This window comes from Maniola jurtina, chromosome 4, assembly GCF_905333055.1.
Source record: "Maniola jurtina chromosome 4, ilManJurt1.1, whole genome shotgun sequence".
Lineage (NCBI taxonomy): Eukaryota > Metazoa > Arthropoda > Insecta > Lepidoptera > Nymphalidae > Maniola > Maniola jurtina.
The window spans coordinates 7,605,162-7,632,055 of NC_060032.1; the positions used below are offsets into that span (position 1 = coordinate 7,605,162).

General features: G+C 37.0%; 1 protein-coding gene across 1 annotated transcript in view; it reads right to left on the minus strand.

The window, feature by feature from the left end:
- Positions 1–26,894, minus strand: part of LOC123864865 — a 50,886-nt gene that overhangs the window by 21,641 nt on the left and 2,351 nt on the right. Inside the window, exon 2 of the mRNA XM_045905578.1 lies at positions 21,004–21,214. Within this exon, the coding sequence (XP_045761534.1) occupies positions 21,004–21,200 (197 nt within the window). The 5' untranslated portion in view covers positions 21,201–21,214. The remainder of the gene's footprint in view (positions 1–21,003; positions 21,215–26,894) is intronic.

Here is a 26,894-nt window from a genome sequence, read left to right on the forward strand (position 1 = left end):
GTGCTGGACGCTACCGGTATTGATACAAAGCCTTTGTATTTAAATGAGGTGAATGTAGTCGGAAACAGGAACCATTCACCAATCAACTTTTGGTGATAAACCTAGCATAATAAATACAGGATGTACTTCAACCTCTTTGGGCAGGGAATTTTGCATTAACACACGCTAGTTGTTTTAAAAAGACGAGTAGGTAACTCAAGTTTGAAGATAAATATCGAACAATGGACGTTTAACATTCGGTAGCCGATCGCGGTTTCTTGGCACTACGTGAAACTGCAAGTGCACAGGAATTTATTATTGCTATAAGTCACGCGACGAATGCTAAGCAGGCAGCACCCGCAGTGTCGTCCGTGCGTGCTCGGTGCCCCGGCGTCGGCCGCTCGATTGTGCGAAATATAAAATATTAAATTCCGCGAACTGGCCGGAAATGGCTGCTTCATTATGCGCGGCCGGTGCGTGAAATGATCGATTTGGATGATGGGGCTGCGGCGCCGCCGATCTTCTTCTGATTCTTTGATAACATAGTTCTTAGAGCCTGGGACATGGGTCCTTCGGTTTTATGCGGTCGTAAACTGGTTGTTTTAAGATTATTCACTCTAGTAGATTCTGCGTGACCGAGTATATAGCTCACGAAGGAATACAAACATACTAAATAACATTTATGATTATATTCTGAAAAATATACCTTAGTGTAGAATTGCCAATTGAAATCTATTTGAAGGATTATATAATTTGAATTGTACATATTTTACTTTATTTTATGATACCTTTTTATAACAAAACTCTCACAGTCGGCATACTTATCACATGTAGAACAAAATAAGGCTGTCAGTCTTTGATATTCCAGCCATTGTCTGAAGAAAGTACGTCCATCCGAATTTTGAAAATTGCAGATCACGTAAACGTTATTACTTAAGAGGAGTTACATAAATTATTCCAAAGTGTACGTGCAGAGTAATGTATGGTGACCACCGCAGTGGATGGAGACGGCTACGCGCTACACGGCGACAGCATAATAAAGGCACCATGAAGGCTCGATGTCAAGATGCGCGTGCGATAAGGAGAACTTCATTAGAAATTTCGATTCACATGCCGGTATGATGACATTATATTGAAACAAGCCAACCCACCCCCGACTTCGCTTGAGTGGAATTATCTAAATCAGCGAGGGGATAGACATTTTAAAAACCTAAGCCACATAATATAGTTTAAAAACCTAAGCATAAATTACGGAATATGTCGTTTATTTTAACGAAAAGCTCAAATGCTAATAGTATTTGAGCTTTTGGTTAAAATAATAAAAGTTAAAATTATCGCGTTGCGCGTTGATAGATCAGTCAGTCAGTCAGGACAAGTCTTTATACATATATACTATAGGTAGAGAATGGGGGTACTTTTCAACGATTTTTTCGGTAGGAACAGCATTCCGAACCAGTGGTAGATTATTTTGACGATTCAAAAGCACTTGTAAAAGTTTAATTGAATAAAAATAATTTGAATTTGAATTTGAATTTGATGTCAAGAACTAAAATTGTACCTAATAGTTCAATAAATTATAACGGATGCACAATAATGCACTTCGTATTCGTTTTGTTGGCGCAATGCCATTCATTTAGGAAATGAGGTTGTAAAATTATTCATATACCCATCTTTGATGTTCCTACTATTTGAATGATCTTTATTTGTTCAAACTTCAAAAACAATAGTAATGTAAGAGCAGTCTTTGTTGATTTATTTAATGGCATTATTCGAAATATATTACGGCATGCAGCTTGTTCACATTTTACAAATCTATCATCATCTATTTTAGATCCTCCTTAGTAGAATAACAATACTTTCTTATAAAAGATTTAAATGCGAAATGCAAAGGTTTTCTTGACAGACGCGATAGACGGACAAACAGACCTCAAAAGGAAAAACGGAGCCCTAAAAATGAAGACAAACTACGCTTGCGTGTGTGTGACGACACCGTGACGACACAAATTACATAGATATTGACGCGGAGTTAAGCATCTTTTAACACCTTTATGGATACATCAAAAAATGGCGGCCCGTTACCAGGGCTGAGCAAAAGCAGTAAAATAACAAGCAGCTCAGCTGGTTTCCTTGTACACCATTCAAGTTGAGTCCATTTTGCGGGGCATTGCACGATCAACTAATATGACAATCTCTCACATTCTGGTTTGGTTAGTGAATGCACCGCTTATGTAGGTGCGTATAGTGCGTACAAGTATGTTTGAGCATAGAAATTGACAAATTGCAAGAGATATTTGCTTTACACGTGATCGCGTGTATGTGTCCAGCCGTAGGGCTTATGGGCGGCGGATCTTAGGAGCACGCAAAGATCTTCCAGCTAATCGCTCGACGTATCGCCAGCCTCGAGCAATTATTATTAGTCTTCTCGGTAGCAAACCGTACTAATGTATCGAAAGATGCTAATTGCATCGTTATTAGAGACACTTATTTGATTAGAATTTGTTTTTGGTAAGTTACGCTAACATGGATTCCTTATGAAGTCTTCGGCATTTAGCTGTCGGTAAGTGGGTATGTGAAAGCTATTTTCGCAGAACACTTTAAATTAAAATATTTTACACGCCAGATTGGTTCGTTTATCTATCCCTATTTTCATATTAGTTAATAGTATAAAACAGAAAAATCTTATTTTGCTTCAATACTCAATCGATTACACAGAATTTGCATATCCGGGAAAAAGGTTTATGGAATTTTAGAAAAGCAGACGAAGTTCTAAGCAAAGGCTAGGGTATTTTATATGACTGATTCTAATGATTTTCGTCTTCCGGTCTGATGACCAACTAACACATAGTACGCGACCATAAATATTAAACTTAATAGATTGAGACGCACCTGAACGGGCCCAAACTAAATTTAAGTTAGAGTAAATTCAATTTTCTCTTTGGTGAGTTTCTTGGGGTCATAGTGTTTGTTTATGTGGATGACTTAGCGTTGGTTCACAATTTTATATCATTAACATCAAACTGTAACAAGTGCAAAAAATAATACTATTAGTATACTTATTAATAGGTTATAATATAGTGTTATGTATCCGCAAGTGGTTTTTGATTTGTTACTAAGCGGTTATCTGTACCTAGCAGAGAAAAGAAGATTGCATGTGGCCTTGAACTAGGATATTTCCCACGTAATGGTGTTTGTAACGGGTTTGTGTATAGACTTACAACGGCAAACAGTGTAAGTATGCAAATTACAAGTAGGTAAGACAGAAGCAATTACGAGGTTGGTAGATCCGGAAGAGCATTTAGTTTAGTAAGAAATAAAATCTGGAGATAATAATTTTCTTACATGCGTGGCCAAATTCGAACCGAATTTTATCGCCTTTTAGCGCTGATTTAAACTTGTAAGGGGCAAGGCATATTGTCGTAGTAGGTATAGATTGCAGAGCATCGAATGCAATGCGACGCTTCCTTTCTACGTGTTTTAGTTATGATTTATGTTACGTACTTTATCTCGGTTTTTTCTCGTTTTGCTTAACATTACTTAACAGAATATGCCATGCAAAGTCAGAATTAATGGGCCGCCGATGTACGGAGCAATTGTGAATCAACCACACCCATAATTTAAATGTCAATAAATATTGCCGTTGGGCTAAAACGGGTGTTACTGTAGTTTATGTCGGAAACATTAACCACTCCTACATCTTCGCAATTCCTCGACTCGTTAAATTAATTATTATTCGTAATGTTAACGATATCACAAAAGTTTAAAAATCTTATTTCAATGTAAAGGATTATTTAAATGCTATGAATGAAAATAAATTGCTATGAACCAATTACTAGGTAAACAATTCTGCGAACACCTCAGAGGTCTAGAGCAAAGTTCAATATTTATTTAAGAGGTGGGCATACGTGACCACAAGAGGGGAGTGTCGCCCCGCCGAGATGCTGGCCGAATGTTAATTTTCACGATGAAGCCATTCGCCGGACGTGCACAGGCAACTAAACGAACTCGCGCTACGTTTCTCGAAACCCATACGATACGAGTGTGCAATGCCTATTGTTGCATGAATTATTATGCGATATTCCAGAATTAGTATTTCAGATATCGTGCTCGGCTTCGGAGAGTTCGCTATTGATGAGTTCATGTGTAGGCAGACAGCAGCGGGAGTTTCCAATACGTGCATAAGGCACTGATCTGACAACTCAGAATACAAATAAATCAATCATCTCTCTATTGAAGATGCAAGATTTAGACATGTAAGTACAAAGGCCATGAGAAACTAAACTAGAATACCTACCCCGTGCTTGAATGGAATGTTAAAAAAATAAACCATGATTAAGGTAGGCTCATGGTTTTTTTTCTGGATCATTATGTTTGGATTCTGGAAGCAACATTCTAATAGCTAACTCCACAATCTTGTTACTCCTTCACCGGTCTAACACAGAACAGCGACAAGCCTGAGCGTTAGCATTCTTATGTGGTCAACATCCAATTTACTCGTACGAATCGTTTTTGCTCAACGTTTCTGATACAAATTGCTAAGGTTTGGAAGTTGGAAAGCTCTTCCGGCGTCCGTGTTTCCTGCCGCATAATTAATTACCTTCAATCCAAGCTTGAATAAGCATCTCTTAGGCAAGGGCGCTCCAACTTAGACATCATCAATTCTTTCATCATGCCTTACATGATTGTCGTCAAGCACAAGCCTATCTAGTAATAATTTAAAAAAAACAGATACATGGTGGCATGGCTGTAGAATATGGATACTAAGGTATACATACGAGCTCTGTGGTTTAGATATAACATGGTACCACATAGTCTGCTGATAAAGTATGCGGTAGACGTCAGTCATATTAAATTAATATCTAATTACGTGTCGCGATACCTTACACGAGAATTACCTGATAATGTAGGTATAAGATGACATGCGTGATTCCATTCATGGTTGTTTCGAGCGGTGTCCAGTTTCCCATACATTCCTCGCAGTCGGCGAGCACGGTGGTCCGCCCAAGATATCATTACAGATTTATGACATTGCAATATTTGCATCTATATATTAAATGAATGGTTTGCAATTGCTTTTTTGTTGGAGATTTGAAGTTGCTGTTTTGAAGATTTCATCATGTTTGAGACTTCCACTTTGTATAAATGCGAACGTGTGTTTGTTCATGTGAGGGCAAACTAAATATACATATCACATACCTACTGCACATTATACTATGTACCTATATAGATTTGTTGTTTTGGATTAATGAATAATTAACCTTCTTTCTGTTTCCTTTTTTGGCTGGACTTCCGCAACGTAACGCCTACTTAAATCCAACAATCCAATCAATCATTTCATCCAATCCAACATTTTACCTTTAACTTTCTAATATTGTATTCCATGATAATAATGTAATAGACGTGATTAGAATTTTCCCTAAATAGTAGATACCTACAGTGAGTGCAAAACAAATATACCAATCTGAATTACGACTGATTTGAATATGGCACCAGGCTTATGACTGCGAATTGTATAAAAATCGTATAATGCTTAGTTTATGACCGCGCAAACTGCCAAGTTGCAACTTCAAAATGGATTACTTGTTTGCGCGCACTTTATGTCACCTGATATTATCTTGTAGTGTAGGTACTTGCTTGATTTAGCTAGTAACACCTGCAAAACTTATCTGTTCTCCATAAGTACCTATTAGCATAAGACATAAGGATAAAATGCTCTACATAATATTATCACTGGCTCATAGAAGAGTGGCCGCTAGGTGAGCGGTTACTATGTCAACATTGCCTTGTTTGTAAAGTGAGGTCCACCTATGACTACAATAGGGGCACCACACTGCTGTTCTGATCCTTATTTATTACGTAGGTACCTACTAGGTACACCAAACGCGGTAATAGCTTGTGGTTAAGACATCGGCCTTCTATTCGGGCGCAGCGGTCGGGGATTCGATCCCAGGCACGCACTTTCTTTTTGGATTCGCGTTTTAAACCAATTAAAAATATCACTTGCTTTTATAGAACGCACTGAGCAAACCTGTATGTTTGAGTGTTCTCCATAATGTTCAAAACTCAAAACCATTTATTCAAAATAGGTACCTACTAAGTATTTGTACACCTTTGGTCGGTCGGTCGGGGTTTGGTGGTCGAATTGTTAGATTTGTATATAATAGAACATAATATAGTGAATTACAAAAACTTAAAAATAAAGCTACGAGGGTTCCAAACGCTCCCAGGTCTGAGAAGAGCCCACAACAAAGTCAGCTCAGTTCTAAAAGGTGTGTATAGTCCGCCAAGTCACTTGTCTCGTGGTGCCCTATCGTCTAAACATATTTATTCTGGGAACCGTACTCTGTAGTGGGCCAGCGACAGGTTGATGATGACACTACTATCGTCCAAAAATTACTTACGGCCTTTTGAAACATATTAAATACATTATTACCTACTCGTATCTACGGTTGAAAGTTGCACAGATACAAAATCTGAAAGTCCAGTTATTCCCGTGTAATATCATCTTAGAAACTTGCAGCTTTCAACAAGTCTCATCTCACCTAGGGATCAATAAAATGATGCATAGGATCAATAGCAAAACATTAAACACGTCTCGGATTACATAATGTGGTCATCCTCACCTCATCCTACAAGACGTGTCTGGAAGCGAAAGGTAATCGTGTGAACCGGCGGAGGCTGCAGAGAGCATCCGATCTCAGCTAACTGACATTTCCGTTTGAAATCATTGCCTCTCATTAACTTTCATAACGTATCGTATTATGTATTTACTTTGGGTCAATACGAAGGTTTTGTTTGAATATTTGTTTAAGGGAAGAAGTATGGTTTACTAATTTCAAAATCTTCTTAATATTAGTTTAGTGATTAGAAAGAACTCCCTTGTGAAAAGTAACTAGAGAATTGTAATTAAAAATAAAATATTGATTACACTAATTTATTATTTAGTGATAGTTTTTATAGCATAGCAACCTAGACCCAAGGCTAACTGACAAACAAAATTTGAAAAAAAAAAAATACTATTTTGCGTCCTTTTGTTGGGATCTATATTTATCGAAAGTAAAGCTTCCTCCGATTAAACTTATAAAAAATTATATTTAATTTAAAAATCAGTTAGTGAGTGAGTATAAAACGGTCAAGTGTGTCTTTTGTTCTGAGAATAATAAAAAAGTGTTACATGGCAACCACAGATCAGATTACATTTTCATTATGGTCATCGATTTTATAAAAATAAAACAGCCGATGAAATTAAACACCTTTCAAACTGTGGCTGCAAAATATAGGTCCCATTAAAACATTGAATTGTACAACTATTCCTACGGCAAGGCTAACGCTTGCCTGACGTCGCAAGTTGCAACCCCTACAACGTAAAATGTTGCGAGATCTCACTATATAGAGCCTAGTCTATAATTTTTCATTTAGTCACTATTATTGAATCGTTGAATAACCAATATTCAATAGGAAATTTTTAAAGTTTGGTCTTATAGTGAATTGTGAATGAAAATTCTTTCCTTGAAAACTTCATAGCTACATCATCCCCGAGTGTTATGGGGTATAAATTATACCTACACACATATATAAATCGGATAAAGTTGCGGGCATAAGCTAGTCCCATATAGAGAGAGACAGATACCACAGACTTTTACAAAATTTTAAAATATATAGTTTTATAATATTAGTGCAGTAAAATATCATAAGTGTGACAAACTTAAAGGTTCCTTGGGGCAGGTAGATGGAAATGTTTGTGATCCAATTTATAAGATATTCAGAAGGTGTCTTGGAATTCAAATAGGTACAAGCCTCGGGTGATAATATTTGATTGGCCGCCATGAATGGAAATAATACTGCTATTTGTATGTGGATGCACGAAGGTTCGGTGCATCATAGACTCCAAAATTAGCAACGCTAAATTTTACCTCGTAAACGGAATAGTAACTATACGACTATTGTGAGACTGAATGGATAAACCACAGATATAAACTAAGGCCGTAGTAGCTGTAACAGTTTTACAAAATCACTATAAAGAAATTCAGATTTCATAATCAGATGGATTTAGAAATTACGCAATCTCAGTAACTATAGAGAATACAAACCAGGTAGGTTCCTTACAAGATGTAAACATCCGCTGAGAAGGATGTCACGGAATTTCTAAATGCTAGTTCCTGAGGAAAACAGGATTTGAACGTGAACGAAATCGCAGGCATTTTAGCAATTTTACTAATATTACAATTGCTTGCTAAAATGACTTTAAATTAAGTTAAAGCTTATGAATAGGTACGTGATATTATACTAGTCGTTTTATGGTACACAGTACAGACAGACAGGTGTAGTATGTTTAATTGTTTATGTATAGATATTTTATCACCAACCTTGTGTTTGAAAAATGAAAGCAATAGCTGGAAATTTGTTATTGCTGAGTGCTGACTCAATTCACCAGAACGCGTGAAATATGATTCAGCCTCGAATGACATTCAAAATTCAACAGATAAAACAACTAGGTACCTACTTCATTTTTTTTCTGAATTCAAATTGTGATATGGGATTAAGTATAAGTAATCCCATAAAAATAGTAAAAAATTTAATAAACTTCATTTCACATTGAGATGTAAAATAAAGTTTATTAAACTTTTTACTTTTTAATATATATATACCTACCTACTAAAGCTTTTACTCGAAAAAGTCATGTAGAATTCTATGTATCATCACACAACATACCTACTTTTAAGATAAGCCCGCAATATGTTTCATCGCGCGGTTTTTCCTGCAGAATAACATACGGAAACTGTACTCGATGGTGCGTGCTTTTTAACCCCCGACCCAAAAAGAGGGTTGTTATAAGTTTGACGTGTGTATCTGTGTATCTGTCTGTGACATCGTAGCTCCTAAACGAATGAACCGATTTTAATTTAGTTTTTTTTTTGTTTGAAAGGTGGCTTGATCGAGAGTTTTCTTAGCTATAATCGAAGAAAATCGGTTCAGCCGGCTCTTTTCTAGTTTTCTTATAGAGGTTTTTGTGTCGGGGGCTTTTAATTTTTGAGTTATTCTCGAGTACTTGCGACTTCATACAATTTCACATAAAGTGAGTATTCCCCTTAATTTATCTACGGGAAAAATCGCGCGATATTTCACAGTGCGATAAAAACCGATCAAAACGATAATGAACTGTTACATAAACATTCATTTCTAGAACAAAATTTGGACAGTTTTTAAATATACCTACATCCATCGCAACAAAAATAACGCTTTTATAATTGAGTGTCCTTCACACACAGCGACCTTTTGTCCCGCTTCAACGATATTGGATTTATGGACAAAAAATATTAAATTCTATTGTATTCGAGTTCAAATATAATAAAAAGAATAGTAAGCTACCAAAGATGAAAGATAAGGGGCTAGGCTTTAGGGGCCATTGAGAAAGTTGCAACTGTTTGTTACAACCGTATTTATTATTATTTACCGTATTGATTATTTAATAAAGTAAATTACTACTTAACTATTCTTTAGTAGCAGGAAATCCATCAAGCTACTAGGTAGGTATATATAATTTTCTGAATGTCTTCAAAAATTGTTTTCAAAAACCTAATATTTTTCGTCCATAAAGCTCAACTGTACAAAACTGTACGAGGTACCTACGTTTTCCCAACTGAGTTATTTAGCAAGACCTTGTGCCATTGAAAATAAGGATATCCATACCTCCTTCAGAGCAATTAACTTAACCAAAACACGATAGGACGTAGATCATGTAGGTACCTACCTATTTTTAAAACTGTGTACATAATTTGTTCTTCCCTACAGCCTCTCATCGCGGTTGTGAAGTTTTATACCAATCACCTTGTAGGCTATATTCAACAAAATATGGTTTATAGAGTTGTCCTACAATGTCGTAACAAATTACTAAATGGTTCCACTGTCACATCGTCGATACATTTTTTAAGGAAAACCCAATCAATGAATTTGTAAAACAATCTGTTATGTGACCCTTCTGTAACACAAGCGGGCAGCGGCCGCTTGTAAAGCAGGCTTTAAAAATAATAGGTCCCACAAATCGAGTCGTTTTAACATGTCAGGACAAGCTCTTGTTTTTTTGTGGGTACGAGGAGTCGAGGACACAGTGGGACGCCTATTGGATGTTTTGTATATTTTATGGCCACTTCATTAGGCGCATTGAATTCGAAACGACCACTTGAAACACCTTTATTGACACGTCAGAGATTAGCGCGAACGCGAAATGTTACTGATAAAATACCTTTGTTTCATTTACAGTTTTCACCTTTCTGGCATTGCGACATGGAAAATATATATTGGCTTCGACTTTCGATTTCTAAATTGGTTGATAGCTGGGCGTTTCGTTGGATGAATAATTTTGCCAACAGGAGTTTAAAAATGACAAAAACTGGTTGCACTTTAGAGCGAAAATGTATCAAAAGACTAAAAAGACAGAATTAAATAGTTTTATTATAACAGAAATTAAAAGTGTTTGCTAATAATTAGCTTAGAAACAACAGAAATGTGAATATGGTCCGGTGGAAGGCTGCGGCCGTGGCTAGTTACCACCCTACCGGCAGAGCCGTGCCGCCAAGCGATGTAGCGTTCCGGCACGATGCCGTATAGAAACCAAAGCAATATGGGTTTAACGGAAACTGCCACACTCCTTCCATCTTGACTGAATCATCCTTACCACCAGGTGAGATTGCAGTCAAGGGCTAACTTGTATCTGAATTTAAAAAAAATGATAGAGGAGGGAAGCACGTGGGAGGCACTCACTGAGTGCATCGCAAGTCGCAACTAGATAGGTTAAAGCAGGCTGAGAGGCCGAGGCAGTCCGCCAGGCGAGTGAGGGGACGTGAGGGTGGAGCGGGAGGGGGACGCGGCGCGCAATAAAGAGCCTTCCCGGAACCGCCACAATACAGGTTTGCGGCGACGTGCGATACCTTCGCAGATACGAGCGACCGGCCAGGTTCTCATCGAGCCCTTTTGTCAACCAAATAACGACACAACGGTACTACACCACAAACGAGTTTCGTACTTATTGGAAATTCAGAAAAACCGATTCGCTCGTCGACCGTAAGTACGTACCTACCTAAGTAGGTATAAAAACCATATTGATAGATTAGAAAATTGATAAGTCAACGCAAAAAGTGTTTCGAATTCTAACATGTTCCAACGTGGAACGTGATGGCATCATCGACTCAATTCGACGAAGCTTTATTCAAATTAGAAGTCAAGGGTTACAGAAAAAGTGTGAATACAGCTCACTTGAGTAATATTAACATTAATTTTCATAATTCCGTTATCAATATCGAATAATATTATCCAAAGATATAAGACTGCCAATTAAAAAATATCAACGCTAGATATTAATGAATAGAAGTGAGTTAGTCCTACTCATGAGACAAAAAGAAGAAGAAAATTCGTGTAAGAGCTTTGTGAAAAATAGAATAGAACTCAGGCCTCCCGTCCTTCAATAAAACTCCCATAAAAGAAAAAGCAGAAGAATGAAAATTCAGTAACTAAATAGGTAAGTATTTGGAATCGTTTAGCTTTTAGTAAATTATAATGTTATTATGTTGAACATAAATTACTTATTAGTTATTTATCGTTAGTGATGTACAATTTTTTGAACTTTCCGTGATTGATATATTTTTTATTTATGTAGACACTTTATATTTATGTACGTATTTAAAATAGGATGCGTCAGGTAAGTAAAAGTTGGGAAATGAAATGAATTCCTGGGTTGAGCGGCGTTAGCAACCGGAGCGGCTGTGGCTTTTAGATTAGATTTATGAGGACTAGCATACTCGATGCTTCATCGGCCATCGCTCACATTATTTTGAATGTGATTAAATTTATTATTTCCTTATGCATAGGTAGTAGGTACGTATACAAATATTAATCGATTATGTAATGTACATATTTTTCAGGAATTGTATTAAATTCTAAACAATTTTTTTCCACTACTTACCTATAATATTCTAAGGAATGTCGAAGTTATTTTATCCAGAAGTAACATAGGCTATAAATTACATAATATGTACTGCGGACGAAGTCACGGGCAAAAGCTAGTTATATTATGGAGTCGGAGGTCTACATTTCAGAAGTGTGTAACTGCGTCCAACAATTTTCCTCCGTCCAGCAGAAAAAACTGTCACGGTCGCGATAACGTAATAAAAAATATTGATCAAATGTTCTTGACGGATTAGATAAGGGATTCGATTAAACAGAAACGTTTAACAAGACGCAGTGGCGTTTCTGGGAATTGCTGCCGGTAAATAAGTGGCCACGTGCGTAAGCGAGTTAATGTGTATTGTGGATAATGACGTTAATGCGACACTAGCCGTTGCCCTATATAAAGCTAATTTGGTTGTCTCAAATATCTATCTAATAGACTGTGACGCGACTTAGTTCAAGTGGGTTCCGTTCTTCAAAAATTAGGTAGAAACTTTTTGAATTTCCGGGATAAAAAGTAGCCTATATCATATCTGTCTTCGGGATGAAATCTCTGGACCAAACAGATGATGCCCGGCAACTTCGTCGGCGTGGATTTAAGTTGTTTTTATCCCGTGGGGACTTTGATTTTTCCGGATCGAAAAGTAGCATATTTGTCCTTTCCCGGAGTGCGAGATATATCTGTCGCCGTATACGACACGTATTACTAATCTCTGCCAATAGTAAACATTGAAAACGGTTTCGTACCGTACTAACCGGATGTCGATCATATGAGACTTTAAGATTGTAGTTGTTCTATGATCAAAAGGTGAAAACAATGATTGATTGCACACGTGTTAGTTATGTCTATTTCCTTATTAATAATGTTCTAGATGATGCCCGCAACTTCATCTCTGTGAATATACCTATATAAGTTTGAAAGCCCCGTGTGAACTCTTTGATATTCCGTGATAAAAATTGCATATGCTTTTTTTGACTGGATAGATAGATAGATAGAACACTTTATTGTTTTGTTTCACAAAAACACATGTAAAGGATCACAACACAGAAAGAAGAAAATAATAAAAAACAATTTCTGTGTTCAGTTCTGGATTTCAGTTTTTAAAAATTCCGTGGGAATTTTTTAATTAGCTGTCCCCGGGATGTAAGCTACCTCTGTACTTTTCGCCAAAATCGGCAAGGATAGCCGTGAAAAGGTAGCGAACAGACAAACAGATATTTACATATCGCATTTAGTTATAACTTTAGTAATGAATTTATCTGTCTTACAGAAAATAGCATAACCCTATAAGTGTAAAGGAAATCACAAGTAACAGCTATTATGGTGTAAACTTTATATATATTACAAGTAGGTACAAATAGTTGTTAGAGCTCAAGGATGTATCCTTCTTGGGAAAATTAAATGTATTTAATAAAGTGAGCTAATGGTGAGCTAGCTCTATTGTAGATTAAAAACTATTTCTAAGAGCCATTGAGTCGACCGTGTGCTATCGACCCCGGAACCAAATTTAAATAAAAAACTCCCAGATTGTAGAACACCGTTTCTAAGAAGTTTGTAAATGTGCATGATGATTATACATTGCAATTACTAGTGATGTAGTGAATTTCCTTGATTCAAATACATATTGGATTCGCTAACTGGAAGATCTGAGATAATATACAATGCAAATATAATTTAGGGAAAGTCTTGAACGTAGACATAGGACGAGGAAGACGTAATTCTTTATGCCAGCTTGCGCTCATTTTCATCATACCAATTTCAGTGTGCGACTGAAATTGGTATGATGAAAATGAGCGCAAGCTACAATGTCAAAGTAAAATAGCTACGTTAAATTTGATCAAAATTGCCGCGCTTCGGCGCCACGACACTCCGTCTGTGGGCGTTGCGCCTTCGACAAAATTCCATTTTTCTATCCAAAATAAATTAGGTATAGACTTGTAGCATTCACTTGAAGTTTCAAATGCGGGTGTGATGAAAACTTGTATGTAGTTTTTTTTCCAAAGACTGTAAACGGCTATCTATTTATCTGAGGAGGTAGGTACCTCAAACCAAAAAAAAATATCGACTCCCGCTATTCACGTTCAATATTTATCGTGAGATCTTATTTTTTATGCCTTTGTGCAGTGCTGACTGTGATTTTAAACACCTTAGAGTTTATTTTTAAAATGGCTGACTAAATGACATACAGACCTACGCAATGGACAAAACTATAGGTGTTCGTTCGTTAAACTAAAAAAAAAAAAGATTTCGACGAATTGAGAACCTCCTCCTTTTTTGGAAGTCGGTTAAAAAGTGATCTTGTAGCCCATACAATGCACATAAATTAAACAAGCACGACGTGCGTACCTACTACATATTAGTTTTTATTAATTAAAACTTTATTATTTACTTTACCGACGACATTTTTTTCTACGTAATTTGGTTCAAGTTTTTTTTAGGTTAGATGTTTTTCCATTCCATTCCATCAGCCTGAATGTGTCCACAGCTGGACATAGACGTTTCCAAGAGCATGCCACCAAACACGTCTTCCTCTCATCAAGTTAGGTGTAGTAGTGACTATTTACTTAAAATCGATATTCGAGTACAGGTCCGATGTTAAATAATTCTCGATACTTGTCCATCACTTTAATTAAGCTGGTTGAAACAAGTGGATAATGACATAATCCACTGGCCTGCCAGCCTAGAGTTTCATATCACAAGTGTTATGAGTCACGCAAATGAATTCAATACATTGGAACTACACTCCTAAAATACCTACCTATCTTTATAGAATCTCCAGATACCTGAATTGTTCATTTTTAACTTTTTGTCATAACGTTCTTAAGCCTATTTTTATTCTTGATAGATTTTATTGAATCTTTCTAATATAAAAAAATCATTCATTTTTAGTAAATTTATAGATAGAATAGATGATCATTATATTTTTGAATTTATCAATCAGTGTCGTACGGCTCGCCTCATTCTTATTTAAGGATTATTATTTACTATAAGTATAGACATATTCTATCATCATTCAGGATGACTGAGGCGCATCGCACATCTGCAGCCTTGAAAGGGAGGCTAGATAAATAAAAGAAAAATAGGTCTCTTTCTTGATATCATCTCAATCTAAGCTTTATTTACTTGAACGTGGCGGGTGTCCCGCTTTGAAGCACCCGGGCGCCCCGCATGTCCTTAAAGTAGGTATCCTCCGTGTTATGTTTTCAGTAGGTAGGTATTTATTGCATAAAATTAAGTCTAAGTTGTTGTTATCATATAAAGATTCGCCTCCGGCTCCATTAAATTTCACTCCGTCTGTATGCATTGTCCCTAAGAGTTACGCTTTCGTTGAAGTCTTTTACAAGCTCAGCCAGTCTGCTCTTTGTGGGGAAGGTGCATATAAACCAACAAATCAATAAACTTTGCCAAACTAACATGAATATTATATCGGGAGGAACGACAATATTTACAGAATATTCGCCATCATCATCATAATCAACCCAGTCGCCAAGCAGTTCGCCGGCTCAGTACAGAGCACGGGTCTCCTCTCAAAATGAGAAAGGTTTAAGCTATAGTCCGCCACGCTGGCCAAGTGCAGATCGGGAGACTTCATACACCTTTGGCTTCACTTTATGAAAAACTCTTAGGCATGCAAGTTTCATCACGATGTTTTCCTTCACCGTTAAAGGAATTTATATTTAATTGTTTAAATGACACATATTTTTTCTTATTTATTTTATTTTTAATGAACACGAATTATTCAATTTTCACGGTAGAGGGTACAAGAGTACACCGTCTCCTTTACTAGCAGAATATTACTACGAGTTTGTACTAGGGATGTTATGGATATATAATTTCAGATCCGGATATGGATATGGATATTGGTAAAAAATAATATCGGTTTCGGTTACGGTTATGGATATTAAATTATTTCAGATTATCCGATAGTTTCGGTTACGGATATTAATTTTTTAAGGAACTGTAAAATGTGAACTGATGAAGGTGTCGCATTCCAGCGGAGTGCACAGTTAATTCGTACAAGTGTAGTATTTAGTTAGACTCTGCCCTATCCGAAACTATCCAAAACCTTTATTACGGATTCAGTTACGGTTACGGATATTTTTTTATTTCGGATATCCGATAGTTTCGGTTACGGATATGGATATCCATAACAACACTAGTTTGTACCTAGGTACTAAGTAATATCACAGATGGAATACGTTTGTGTACATAGAAGGCGTGGGCGACGAATCGAGCGATGTCGAGTGGAGCAGCAATCAGCACTTCTGGGAAGCTCGTTTGTTTTTGCACAGGTGCAATCAAATCATGTTTTATTATTACTTGCCAATGATGACCGCGCGGCGACACGATTGTGAAAATCTTCTACACCAGAACTCAGAAGTTGATTTAACGAACCTTAACGATACTGACTTTTAGCAAAAATATGTAAAGGATAGATTTATTCACTATAATATGTAAAGAGAAAGAGATGGCAATAAAGCAATTCTAATTAATGAGTAAGTACCTAATTTATTTTAGACAAAATGGGAAAACTTTAGAACAACCCTAGTTAAATCATGTCTAAAATCAATGAAAGTTGAACATTAACTTAAAGGATCTACCGAGTGCCTAGGTATATTGTCAGGGACAAAAGTAAGTGGCAACGCTAACTAGGTATGTTATTGAGTACATTCTATGTGGTGCAAACTTATGAGGGCGCGAACACATCACTGTGTTTGCGCTTTCAAAAGTAACGAACACATTATGACGTGCTGTGAGCGTGAAGCGACAGAAACAGATCGGAGTCTTAGATTTTATATTAGTATCCACTGGTATTCCACGCACTAAAGTATTTTTTTTATCAAGCAAAGCATTTCGCAAGAGTTAATGTCAAACTAAAGATAATACCTAATGATGCGGTGATGCACATTTAAAGTAATAATGATGGGATGTGGTTCATTCATTTGTGTAATTGTGGACGAATCAATGAATCACCTGCTATATCTCTATTTTAAAATATAACTAACGCAATTTCTATATAATACGTGCATGCGTACTTATGTATATTTTTTATACAGACTTTAAGGTGGAAGCGACTGGCCTGCCCACGAAATTCAAATTTAATTTGGTTTTTCGCAATTTATAAACTAATACGAGAACGTAGGCTTATGGTATTTTAATTGCGAAAATAACAGTATCATCCTCACAGGTTTATATAAAATCTTTACTTGAAAGGGTCCAGCTTAAGAAATTAATTCTAGTATCGACTATTCTCACAAATTAGTCGATACTAGGATTAATTTCTTTCCTAATAAATTCCAGCATGGGTACGTGTCGTCATTATATACTAATTACCAAACATCCTGTATATCCTAATCGGACCTGCTGCGTGAGTCATACCAGTCTCTTTTTGTCCCAACCCGAAAAAACTATCCCGATTTGGCAATCGATTGCGTTATAACGTACCACAACACCCTACGTTATAGTTTGTGTGCACCTTGAGAAAAAATCTTATTAATATTGGTAATAAATTAACCCGGCGCATTTATTAGCGCGCAGCTACTGCGTATGCCATTCCATTAGTAACTCACAAGTCACAATCAATATACCTACTATGTAATTGCTATTTAAAAAACAGGTTGAAGTTAAATGTCTATTTGTAGCTGTTCAGGAAACAATTAGACAGTAGGTACTCATCACGTAATACATACTATGATTGAAGCAAAAAATATCGAAAAGTGGTCTGGTCTATGGGTAAAAGTAGGTACTTCTTTACTATGAACTAGGCATTAAGTCAACTAGGTAATTAATTATTAACTTTTGTAATAAAATGACAAGGCATGGAAATGAAAAAAAACCGGTCAAAAAAGGGTTCCGTAACACTTTTATGTAGCATTGCAAGTTAATGACGGACTGCGCCCACCTTTATGTGATTAGTAAAGTAATTTTTTTCGTGAACACATTTTAATTTTTTTTTTGTGATTTAACCACAAATTCACGGTTTTCGGATTTTTTCATGAGCCTAAGTCAACGGGAAGTACCCTATAGGTTTTCTTGACAGACACGACAGATAGAAAAACAGATAGGCAACAAAGTGATCCAATACGGGTTCTTTTTCCTTTTGAGGTACGAGACCCTCGTAATGCCAGATCATGCAGCCGGAGTGCCTTTATCGCACGGTTGAAATTGTTACACCGAATGAGACTTAAAGGACTTTGAAGCCAAAGTAAATATAGTTTGTCATCAAGAAGGAAGCTGCGCCTCCTCTACACTCAACTCTGCCAGTGTGCATTACGGCTAAGAAATTATAATGTTGGTGAAGTAATGCAGATCCAAAAAGTAAGGTAAAATGACAGACCGTCAGACGTAAACCAAACAAAAAAATATTGTAATCATGTTTTATTGGATGCAAAGCGACAGATAGCAATCGTTGTGTAAAAACTGGTAGGTACCTAGTCTGTCAAATCTAGGTTAAAGTAATAAGCGAACCGAGGTGGTAGAGAAAACGTTAAAATATTAGAATAAAGTTCAAGCCACACGGCGATAAAAGAGGCAGTACTTAGTTGTAATCAAGCGCAGGGCGCGGGGAAGCGGAAGGTCGACACTATATTATTATGATAATAATTCACTTAGGGATCATCGATCGGGTAGACCTAATCCACTGTTCAATTCGCTCGCTTAACTCGTTCGCTGTGTGAACTATGAAAAGATTTCGAAGCTACGTTAGCTAAGCTATGTTAAGTTAGTTTAGCTCACGATGTGACTTGCTCTCAATTTTACCACAATACAGTTCTAAGAATTTTCAAGTTAATTGGAAAAAATAAGTAAAGGAAATAATTTTCTTTCTTGATTGTATCGCGGAAGCGGCAGAAAGTCAGAGAGTGGGTGTGAAATTAGTACGAATTAATAGGAAAAAACATTTAGTGAAGATTATCACGGACGCGCTCCATACAAACGGAGTTTGATTCTGTTTTTGTACGAGCCAATGGTCCGGCATGATACAGATTTTTTACTCCATTAAACTAGTGTGTGAATTCATTCATACGGTCTACTGTTTCTTGTATTGTATTATTTGTATTCCAACTTATACGAGTCCTAGACATGCTACTGTCGCGTTGCGTTGCGCATTTTATTTGTTTCATTCAGTCTTTAGACATTCGCTTTTATTACAAAAATTCGCCGAATTGAGAACCTCTTCCTTTTTAACCGATCTTTAAAAAGGAGGTGTTCTTAATTCTCTCCGATTTCTCCGAGATTTCAGAACCAATTAGCAAAATTTTTGTATGTTAAACCAAATTAATTTATAGTTTAATACAGAAAGTTGTCTTTATAGTGGAACTTCGAAGCCTTTGACCTATTGGTATTTGGTATCGTAGGTGTGCCCTAACTTATACAGTAACTAGTAAGTAATTACAAAGCAATAAGATAGTATCTTTGATATTATGACCTTAGTTTCATACAATTGGGTTCATTTTCAAGAATGGTGAAAAACTGTGAATGGGACTAGAAGATTCCCACATACGCGTAAGCTATGGATAACCATCCTTCAAGGCGTATAGCCCTTCAATGCATCAGGAATTGCTGTAAGTATATTCTAACACGCCTTAGAATTCGTAGTCCCAAAAATGGTGGAGACCACTTCGTACTAAGTAATAGGAAATAATCTAGATGTTTGCATAAGTTCATTACGACCAAACCTAGTCTTATTTTTTGCAACGGTACTGGTAGGTAAATAAAAAATTAGCACGAACGTTTCTTGTGTAATTACTTGGAAGTGTGTCCACATCAGGACATATCAAAGGAATTTGAATAATCATAGTAAGTACCTATATCTAATACCTACTGCATCTAATGGCGCCGAGCCGTTGACGCAGTGAAGGCGATTATAATATTTTTATTCGCGAATACAATGGACAAAAATTTCCAAGATTATTTTTTATGCCAGACGGACAACACACCTGTGCATTGTTCATCGAAGATAATTTCCATGGCAATCTCATCAACGTGAGCGAAATTACGATGACTGAATGTGTGGTAGGTATGTTAACTATATACTGGGGTGTGATATTCAATAGAAAACCGGCCAAGTGCGAGTCAGACTCGCGCACTGAGGGTTCCGTACTCGGGTATTTTTTCCAACATTTTGCACGATAAATCAAAAACTGTTATACATAAAAATAAATAAAAATCTGTTTTAGGATGTACAGGTAAAGCCCTTTTATATGATACCCCACTTGGTATAGTTATCTTATTATGAAAATTGAAAAACTTTTTAATTTTTTTTAAATCATGTAACCACAAATTCACGGTTTTAAGATTTATTCCTGTACTTGTGCTATAAGACCTACCTACCTACCAAATTTCATGATTCTAGGTCAACGGGACGTACCCTATAGGTTTCTTGACAGACACGACGGACAGACAGACAGACAGACGAACAGATGGACGGACGGACAGACGGACGGACGGACGGACGGACGGACGGACGGACGGACAGACAGACAGACAGACAACAAAGTGATCCTACAAGAGTTCCGCTTTTCCTTTGAGGTACGGAACCCTAATAAACTAACACCCCCTAACTGGTGGTTCAGACTTCGGTTTCCAGTCAGTCAGTATTCATACTGACTATGTTTAAGGTTATAGGTAAAATATTGGTCCAAAGTTAAGTATCTGCTTTTGTTGACGGTCAAAACAGTATTATCTTCATACAAGGAACAATGTCTCCGATCGTTATTTGAAAATCTTTGCGATATAGAGAGCCTGTTGCAGATTCATCTACTGAAACATGATCGTGACGTGGTGACGATAATATTATGTGGTAAATATACATATTTAATAGGTTCCTAACTGAATTACATAAATAAGCAGGTAAGTATAGAAATAAATTAGAACCTATAGAAGGACTATTTCAAACAAAAATAGTGTTTGTTCTATGAAACAGTAAAATGACACTGGAGACCATGATAATATAAACAAAAATGAATAACTACCTACCCGTAAACATTTTGTTCGAAATCTTCCCCGTCTTGTGCTTTAGTGAGTAGCCAATGGAGTTTTATCAGTTTAAGTATGTAGATAAATAATTATTATGAGTAACTCACCATTCTATACTTCTATATCCTCTGACGCAACAGTGTATGCTCTTGAATTTGTCTTGAAAGCCGTATTCGTAGGAGATCGGTTCTTTGCTAAAGTGCATCCAGGAAGTGTTGGTGGCGAACGTGTTGGTTGAGCAGTAACTGGCGGAGAGCGCGGGGGACGCGCTCGCCACCACGCCCAACGCCACTAACAACCACATGGTGGAGTCACATCCTATAAAAAGAAATTAAAATTAAAAAGCAGTCAAAACTGCTGGCAAGTGATGTTGCAGCCTAAGTAAGATGGAGCGCGCTTGCTTTGAAGATGCCTTATTCACTCTTAATTTTAAGGTACCTATATCAAAAGTGGAGGAGAAAACCGATTTAGCACATTGTGTCAAAGGGAGGATAAACCATGGGATAAACCTACGAATAACGGACAAACTCACGATAAAACCACTTAAGTATCTATGTACTTACATTTTATTGATCGCAATGAGTTCGCAATTTAAATTGTATTTTTTTCCAGTGACATGGTTTGCGACACCGCGTAAAAGATTAAAATAGTTTATAAATTATTATATTCAAAAACAATGTGCATTAAGATAACTAGTTAGCGCGGTTGATTTCTTTTAAAAGTTTTCGTTCACGATGCCAAAAGTGTACTCTTAATATTATTAACATTAGGGCGATTACGCACTGCATCCGATCCGAATCTGTGAAAATTCGTTCCGAAGTAGTCATAAAACTATTTGTATGGTAGCTTACGCACTAGCTCCGACTTCCGTCATCAGAGTTCTCTCCGTCATCCGTAGAATATCTCGGATGTGCCTCGGATTCAAATCAGACATTTGTCGTAGATATGTCAAAGCCACTAAAAAGCTAGGATTTGGATCAGAGATCGGATTAGTGTTTAAGCAATATCAGAGTTCGGTCCGAGTTTTTTATATCCGTATTTCGACGGACTCGGATCGGATGAGTGCGTAACCGCTCTTATTAGCTAATTACTAAGTTAATAAAAGCCAAAAAAATAGACCCTATTGTTATTCTGTATTTTTATAATTGGACAATAGAACAATAGATAACCAATGATAGTGTATACCATTGTAAATAACATGGCACATATTAAGTAGGTATTATGTGTAGCCGGTAGCTTATTACGACTGTATCTGTGACGGTATGTTTGCTGTACTTTGATGACAATATAGTTGCTACCTACCAAGAGAATAGATTACAGGCCTGTAGTAAACAAAGCTTTTATTTACTGAGGCTTTACACTTTACAGTTTTTTTTTTTTAATTAAAAAAATTATTAAGCAAGTCCTGTATCCAGTTGCGTCAATCGGTAGCCGTTGTAACGCCCCATCGTCTATCGACATAGGCCTCCTCCATCCCCTTCGAAGTACAGGCCTGTACAGATCAAATACAGGATTCGAGCGATCATTCGGTCGAGGGTCCCGTTAGGGCTCTTTCGAGGTGTAAACTATACCAAAGGAATAATAGTCATTTAAACAATGCAGGTGCGCGGTCAATTTACAAAGGGGACAATCATATTCATGAAATATGTTTCACTTTTACCTAGAAATCCCAAACCGGTTGACAGACATGGGAAAAAATTGCTATGACGAATAACAAAAGCTACTGTAGGATTATGGTAACAGGTTAACATTTACCTCCTATGTTATAAAAGGTACCTACTTGTTCTTAGAACAATAGTTAGGCTTGTGCTGACGCGGACGGTTCCTTGCCTACAGCCGTGCCTACAGCCTACAGCCGTGGGCCCCAGGACGGGACTCACCTTCAATCTTCACACGCTACAGAAGTCGCTAATTACAGGTCTTCCTGTTCCCAGATAGGTACCTTCCACACATTTATTGAAGGTAGATCCGTATAATATTATGGAGAATTTATTTCTCTTGCACTTCTCTAGCCGTTTCTTAGGTCAATTATTATTAGGCTACCGATACTAACTTTTTGGCTGTCTCTATTTTACATTTTGCATAAAGTTTTATTTCTCTTCAGTCAGCAAATCAATTTCAAAAAATAATATATCTGCCTACCTACTTAATACAAAGAACATTTACTTAATAAATTAATAATACCTATTACCTACTTACTAACTAGTTACTACCCATGGACGAATTTTTATTCGTTATGTTACTAACTAGTTGGTTACAATACAATCAGATTTAGGTGACGACGAGGAAGAAATTGGCGAGGATTTTTGGATCGGAGTATACAAAAGGCGAATAACTAAAAATTGCTGACAGTTTTGTAAACAGTTTCGTCCAGTGTATCTATTTATGTGTCACAGCCATTTTAAAAATAAACTAATGTACCTACGAGTAAGTAATAGAACTCACTACAGTTTTAGAAACCTATTATCATTCACACATCCTATCATCATTACATGGAGGCAGGTATTTAAGTTTTTAACCAAAAAAAAATTTAGCAGCGATTTAGTCAAAATAAAATTTCGGTTTACTCTTTTAGTAAGTAGGTAGGTACGCTGAATAAGTAGCATGATTTAAGTAAGAACTTGCGAATTACGCGGCGACCGCAATACGCAAGATGTAGCTCTACCAAAGGATTCTGTGGAGCTCCAGTAACGCCTGTCGCACAAAAAATAAATTGCAAAAACAACATCTATAAAAGGTTTAAATGAACAGGATATAATAACCTAGATGCTTGGACAAAATACTTTCGTACCGAATCGAATGACTAGTCATTCTTGGAACGCTAGTTTAACCAATGACTAGTTAAATATATATATAGCGTACCTGGAAAGGCTAATGGTTGTATCACAAGAACACGGTACATTTTAATAGCTAATACGAAATATAGACTTGTAAGAAATTAAGTTTTGAAGTCGAAACTTCTTTAGTGCCTACCAACCGTTGTGATTTTGAAATTTGTTCATAAAATATAAATGTACTACAACATTAAAATATACCAAGCGACAGAAAAACAATTTTACTATAATAATAATTAGCGTTTATTGAGAAGATCGCAGTCGGGTTTTAGTTTTCCACTTTATCTTGTTTATTAGTAGGCTTAGTAACATAGCTTTTTAAACATTAACTTTAACGAATGTTGTTTTACATATAAATACATATAAGTAGGTAGTCCATGTGATGTGAGTTGTGACCTATTTGCCTCTTACCCTTACCGTACCCCCAAGATTAAACAGAATATGAAGCAAAACTCAAATCACCCGCCACCGCGCCATAGTGGCGCCGGTTATTTTGTAATTTTCTTTTTCTTTTAAGGACTTAAGTACTTAAATTATAGATAATAACTAGTACATATACTAACCACTTACTTATATTAATAGAATACCTACTGATAGAAATGACGTAGGTACCTAGTACGGTACTAGCGAGAGAGCCAGCGCGTGCCTCAGACGTTCGTTATTTTATAAAACCCTCTACGTATTGTCCCCAGCACGGGGAGGAACGATCAGCGACTATGAGGTATGGATCATGGTAGCTTTGGGACACTTTTTGGGCTTTTGGTAACATGTAATCAAAGGTGTAAAAAAATCTTACGTGAAAGTGTAAAGGCTAATTTTTTTATATTTTCTTCGGAATAGTATCTATACTAATAAATAAAATTGGAGTGTCTGTCTGTAATTTCGAAATAACTACCGCATATTAAGGTCATATGGTTATTTGAACGATACTATAACTGAATCTCACGTTTTTAAAATTTTTGTCTGTCTGTCTGTCTGTCTGTTTGAAAAGGCTAATCTTGGGAACGGCTGAACCGATTTTGACGGGATTTTCACAGACAAGTAGAGAATTGACCAGGAAGTAACATAGGCTACTTTTTTAACCAACTTTCAAAAAGGGAGTTGTGTTTTTCTACCTATGTACACCGAAATCTCCGAGATTTCTGAACCGATTTGCGTCATTTCTTTTTTAATCGAAAGAGGAACTTTGCGACATTGTTTCATAAAAAATTTGGAGTCCAACTCTTCAATCCTGATGCTGCAGGGGATCTGACCAATCCACGCGGGCGAAGCTGCGGGCAGCAGCTAGTTAGAAATAATGTCACGCATTGCCACAGAGTTGCGGTAACCCTCCCCTATAGGGTTTACATTTTACATTTTACGGAATTTTTCAATTATTTATTGCCAACAAAATGATTCCAACCTCAAGGGGCTTATTTTAAGGTAAAATGAAAAGTATTACTCATAGGTGTCCTCCAACGCCTCTATATCAGACTCGGGTTAGGTCTGGCATGGGGTACTGCTGCCACCTTTGGGTTACTTATAGGTGTCCTCATTTAGTAGGTACCTAGTATAACAATAAAAAAGTCCCTTCCAAAAATCACTCCTATGTAACTACCTACATTCTAATATACTTACGTGTACAAATATATCTCATAGTATAAGAATATTGAAAATATAATTTTCTATTAAGTACTCGAGCTGGATCAACAATGTCGACAGTCTACTCACGACTTGTAAGACAAGCAGGAGCACAAGCTTGTCCGCTCGTGATTTCTGCAATTACCGACAAGCGGCACATATCTGCCGGCAATTTGCCCCCTCCGCAAGCTCTGCTGATCGCCTTCTCGGAAAAGCAGTTGCAGCGAGCGCTAGGGCGATTAACGCACTAATTACCACGCACATTGTCGCTTCGCTGTATATCACAGACAGGGCTGCCGACTGTTTTTATTTTAAACTAGCTGATCCCCGCTGGTTTTTGATGCATTCGTTACAATCGCGAACTGTACGAACTTTGTAAGGAACCGAATGTTGTCAAAACCATGAAACTGTCAAGAATGTGATGGGCAGGACATGTGCAACGCATGGACGACACACAAGCTTCGAAAAGTTGTTGGTCAGCAAACCAGGGGGCCATAGAGGCCGAGAAAGATCTAGAGGTTGGTGGGTTGATGGAGTGGAGAAGGACATGGTTTCGGGGGTTCCGAGCTGGAAGGTACTGCATCTGACCGGCGCCGATGGCGGAGTTTGCTTGACCAAGCCAAGGCCCACTCAGAACTGTACTGTTTTGATGATGATGATGATGATGATAATTCCCGTGCGCTACCCGCGTGGATTTAGGTTGTTGAAAATTTCGTGGGAGTTCTTTGATTTTCTGGTATTAAAAGTAGCCTGTCATTCTCCAGGGGCGATTCGCTAACTCAGTGTAACTCTAAATTATAGCACTAAACTCATTTGGTATTGGCTGGTTCTCCATTGCCACTTCATTGCAAAAAAAATTTTTCATAGACTGGATTTCAATGAATTAAAAATAAATGTCTAATGAGCTTGGTGGCTATTATTCAGTGTTGATCACTGAGTTAGCAAATCACCCCGCAGGTCTTTAACCAAACCCAAGTTAAAAAGCACGTCGCTCCGTTGCTTTGTTGTGACGTGCTTGAAGGACAAACCAACACTCTTTCGCATTTAAAATATAGGTAGTGACAAGTGACTAGCTAACCTCACTCAGCTTCACTCAGTGGAGTTTCTGTAAATCCTTTCTTAGTGGGGGTCCATGTAAATTAGAGAATTAACAACCTACATGGAAAATGTCAAGTTTAGACTTTAATCTAGAAGTCAATGTACGGCAGCTCAAACTGAGTAATTCGATGAGGCAAACATATTTTATTTGAACAATAGTACCAAGCTATTTTGCCTGCTAATATAGTGAAATACAATGATGATAATAATATTTAGTATAGCTGACAACCCTAATCCACATTGCAAAAAAACACTGCTAGTTTCTCTGTGTAAGTAAATATGGGAGCTGGGCTCTGACTCGTTTCTTTGGTTTGATGTACTACAACCAGATTACAACTTCATACATGAAGTTGTTTTATATTGAAAAATTGTAAAGGTAGGTACCGGTTTAATTGCTGTAGTTATACAGATTAATTAATTTGAGCTACTTAAGTATATAAGAGGAA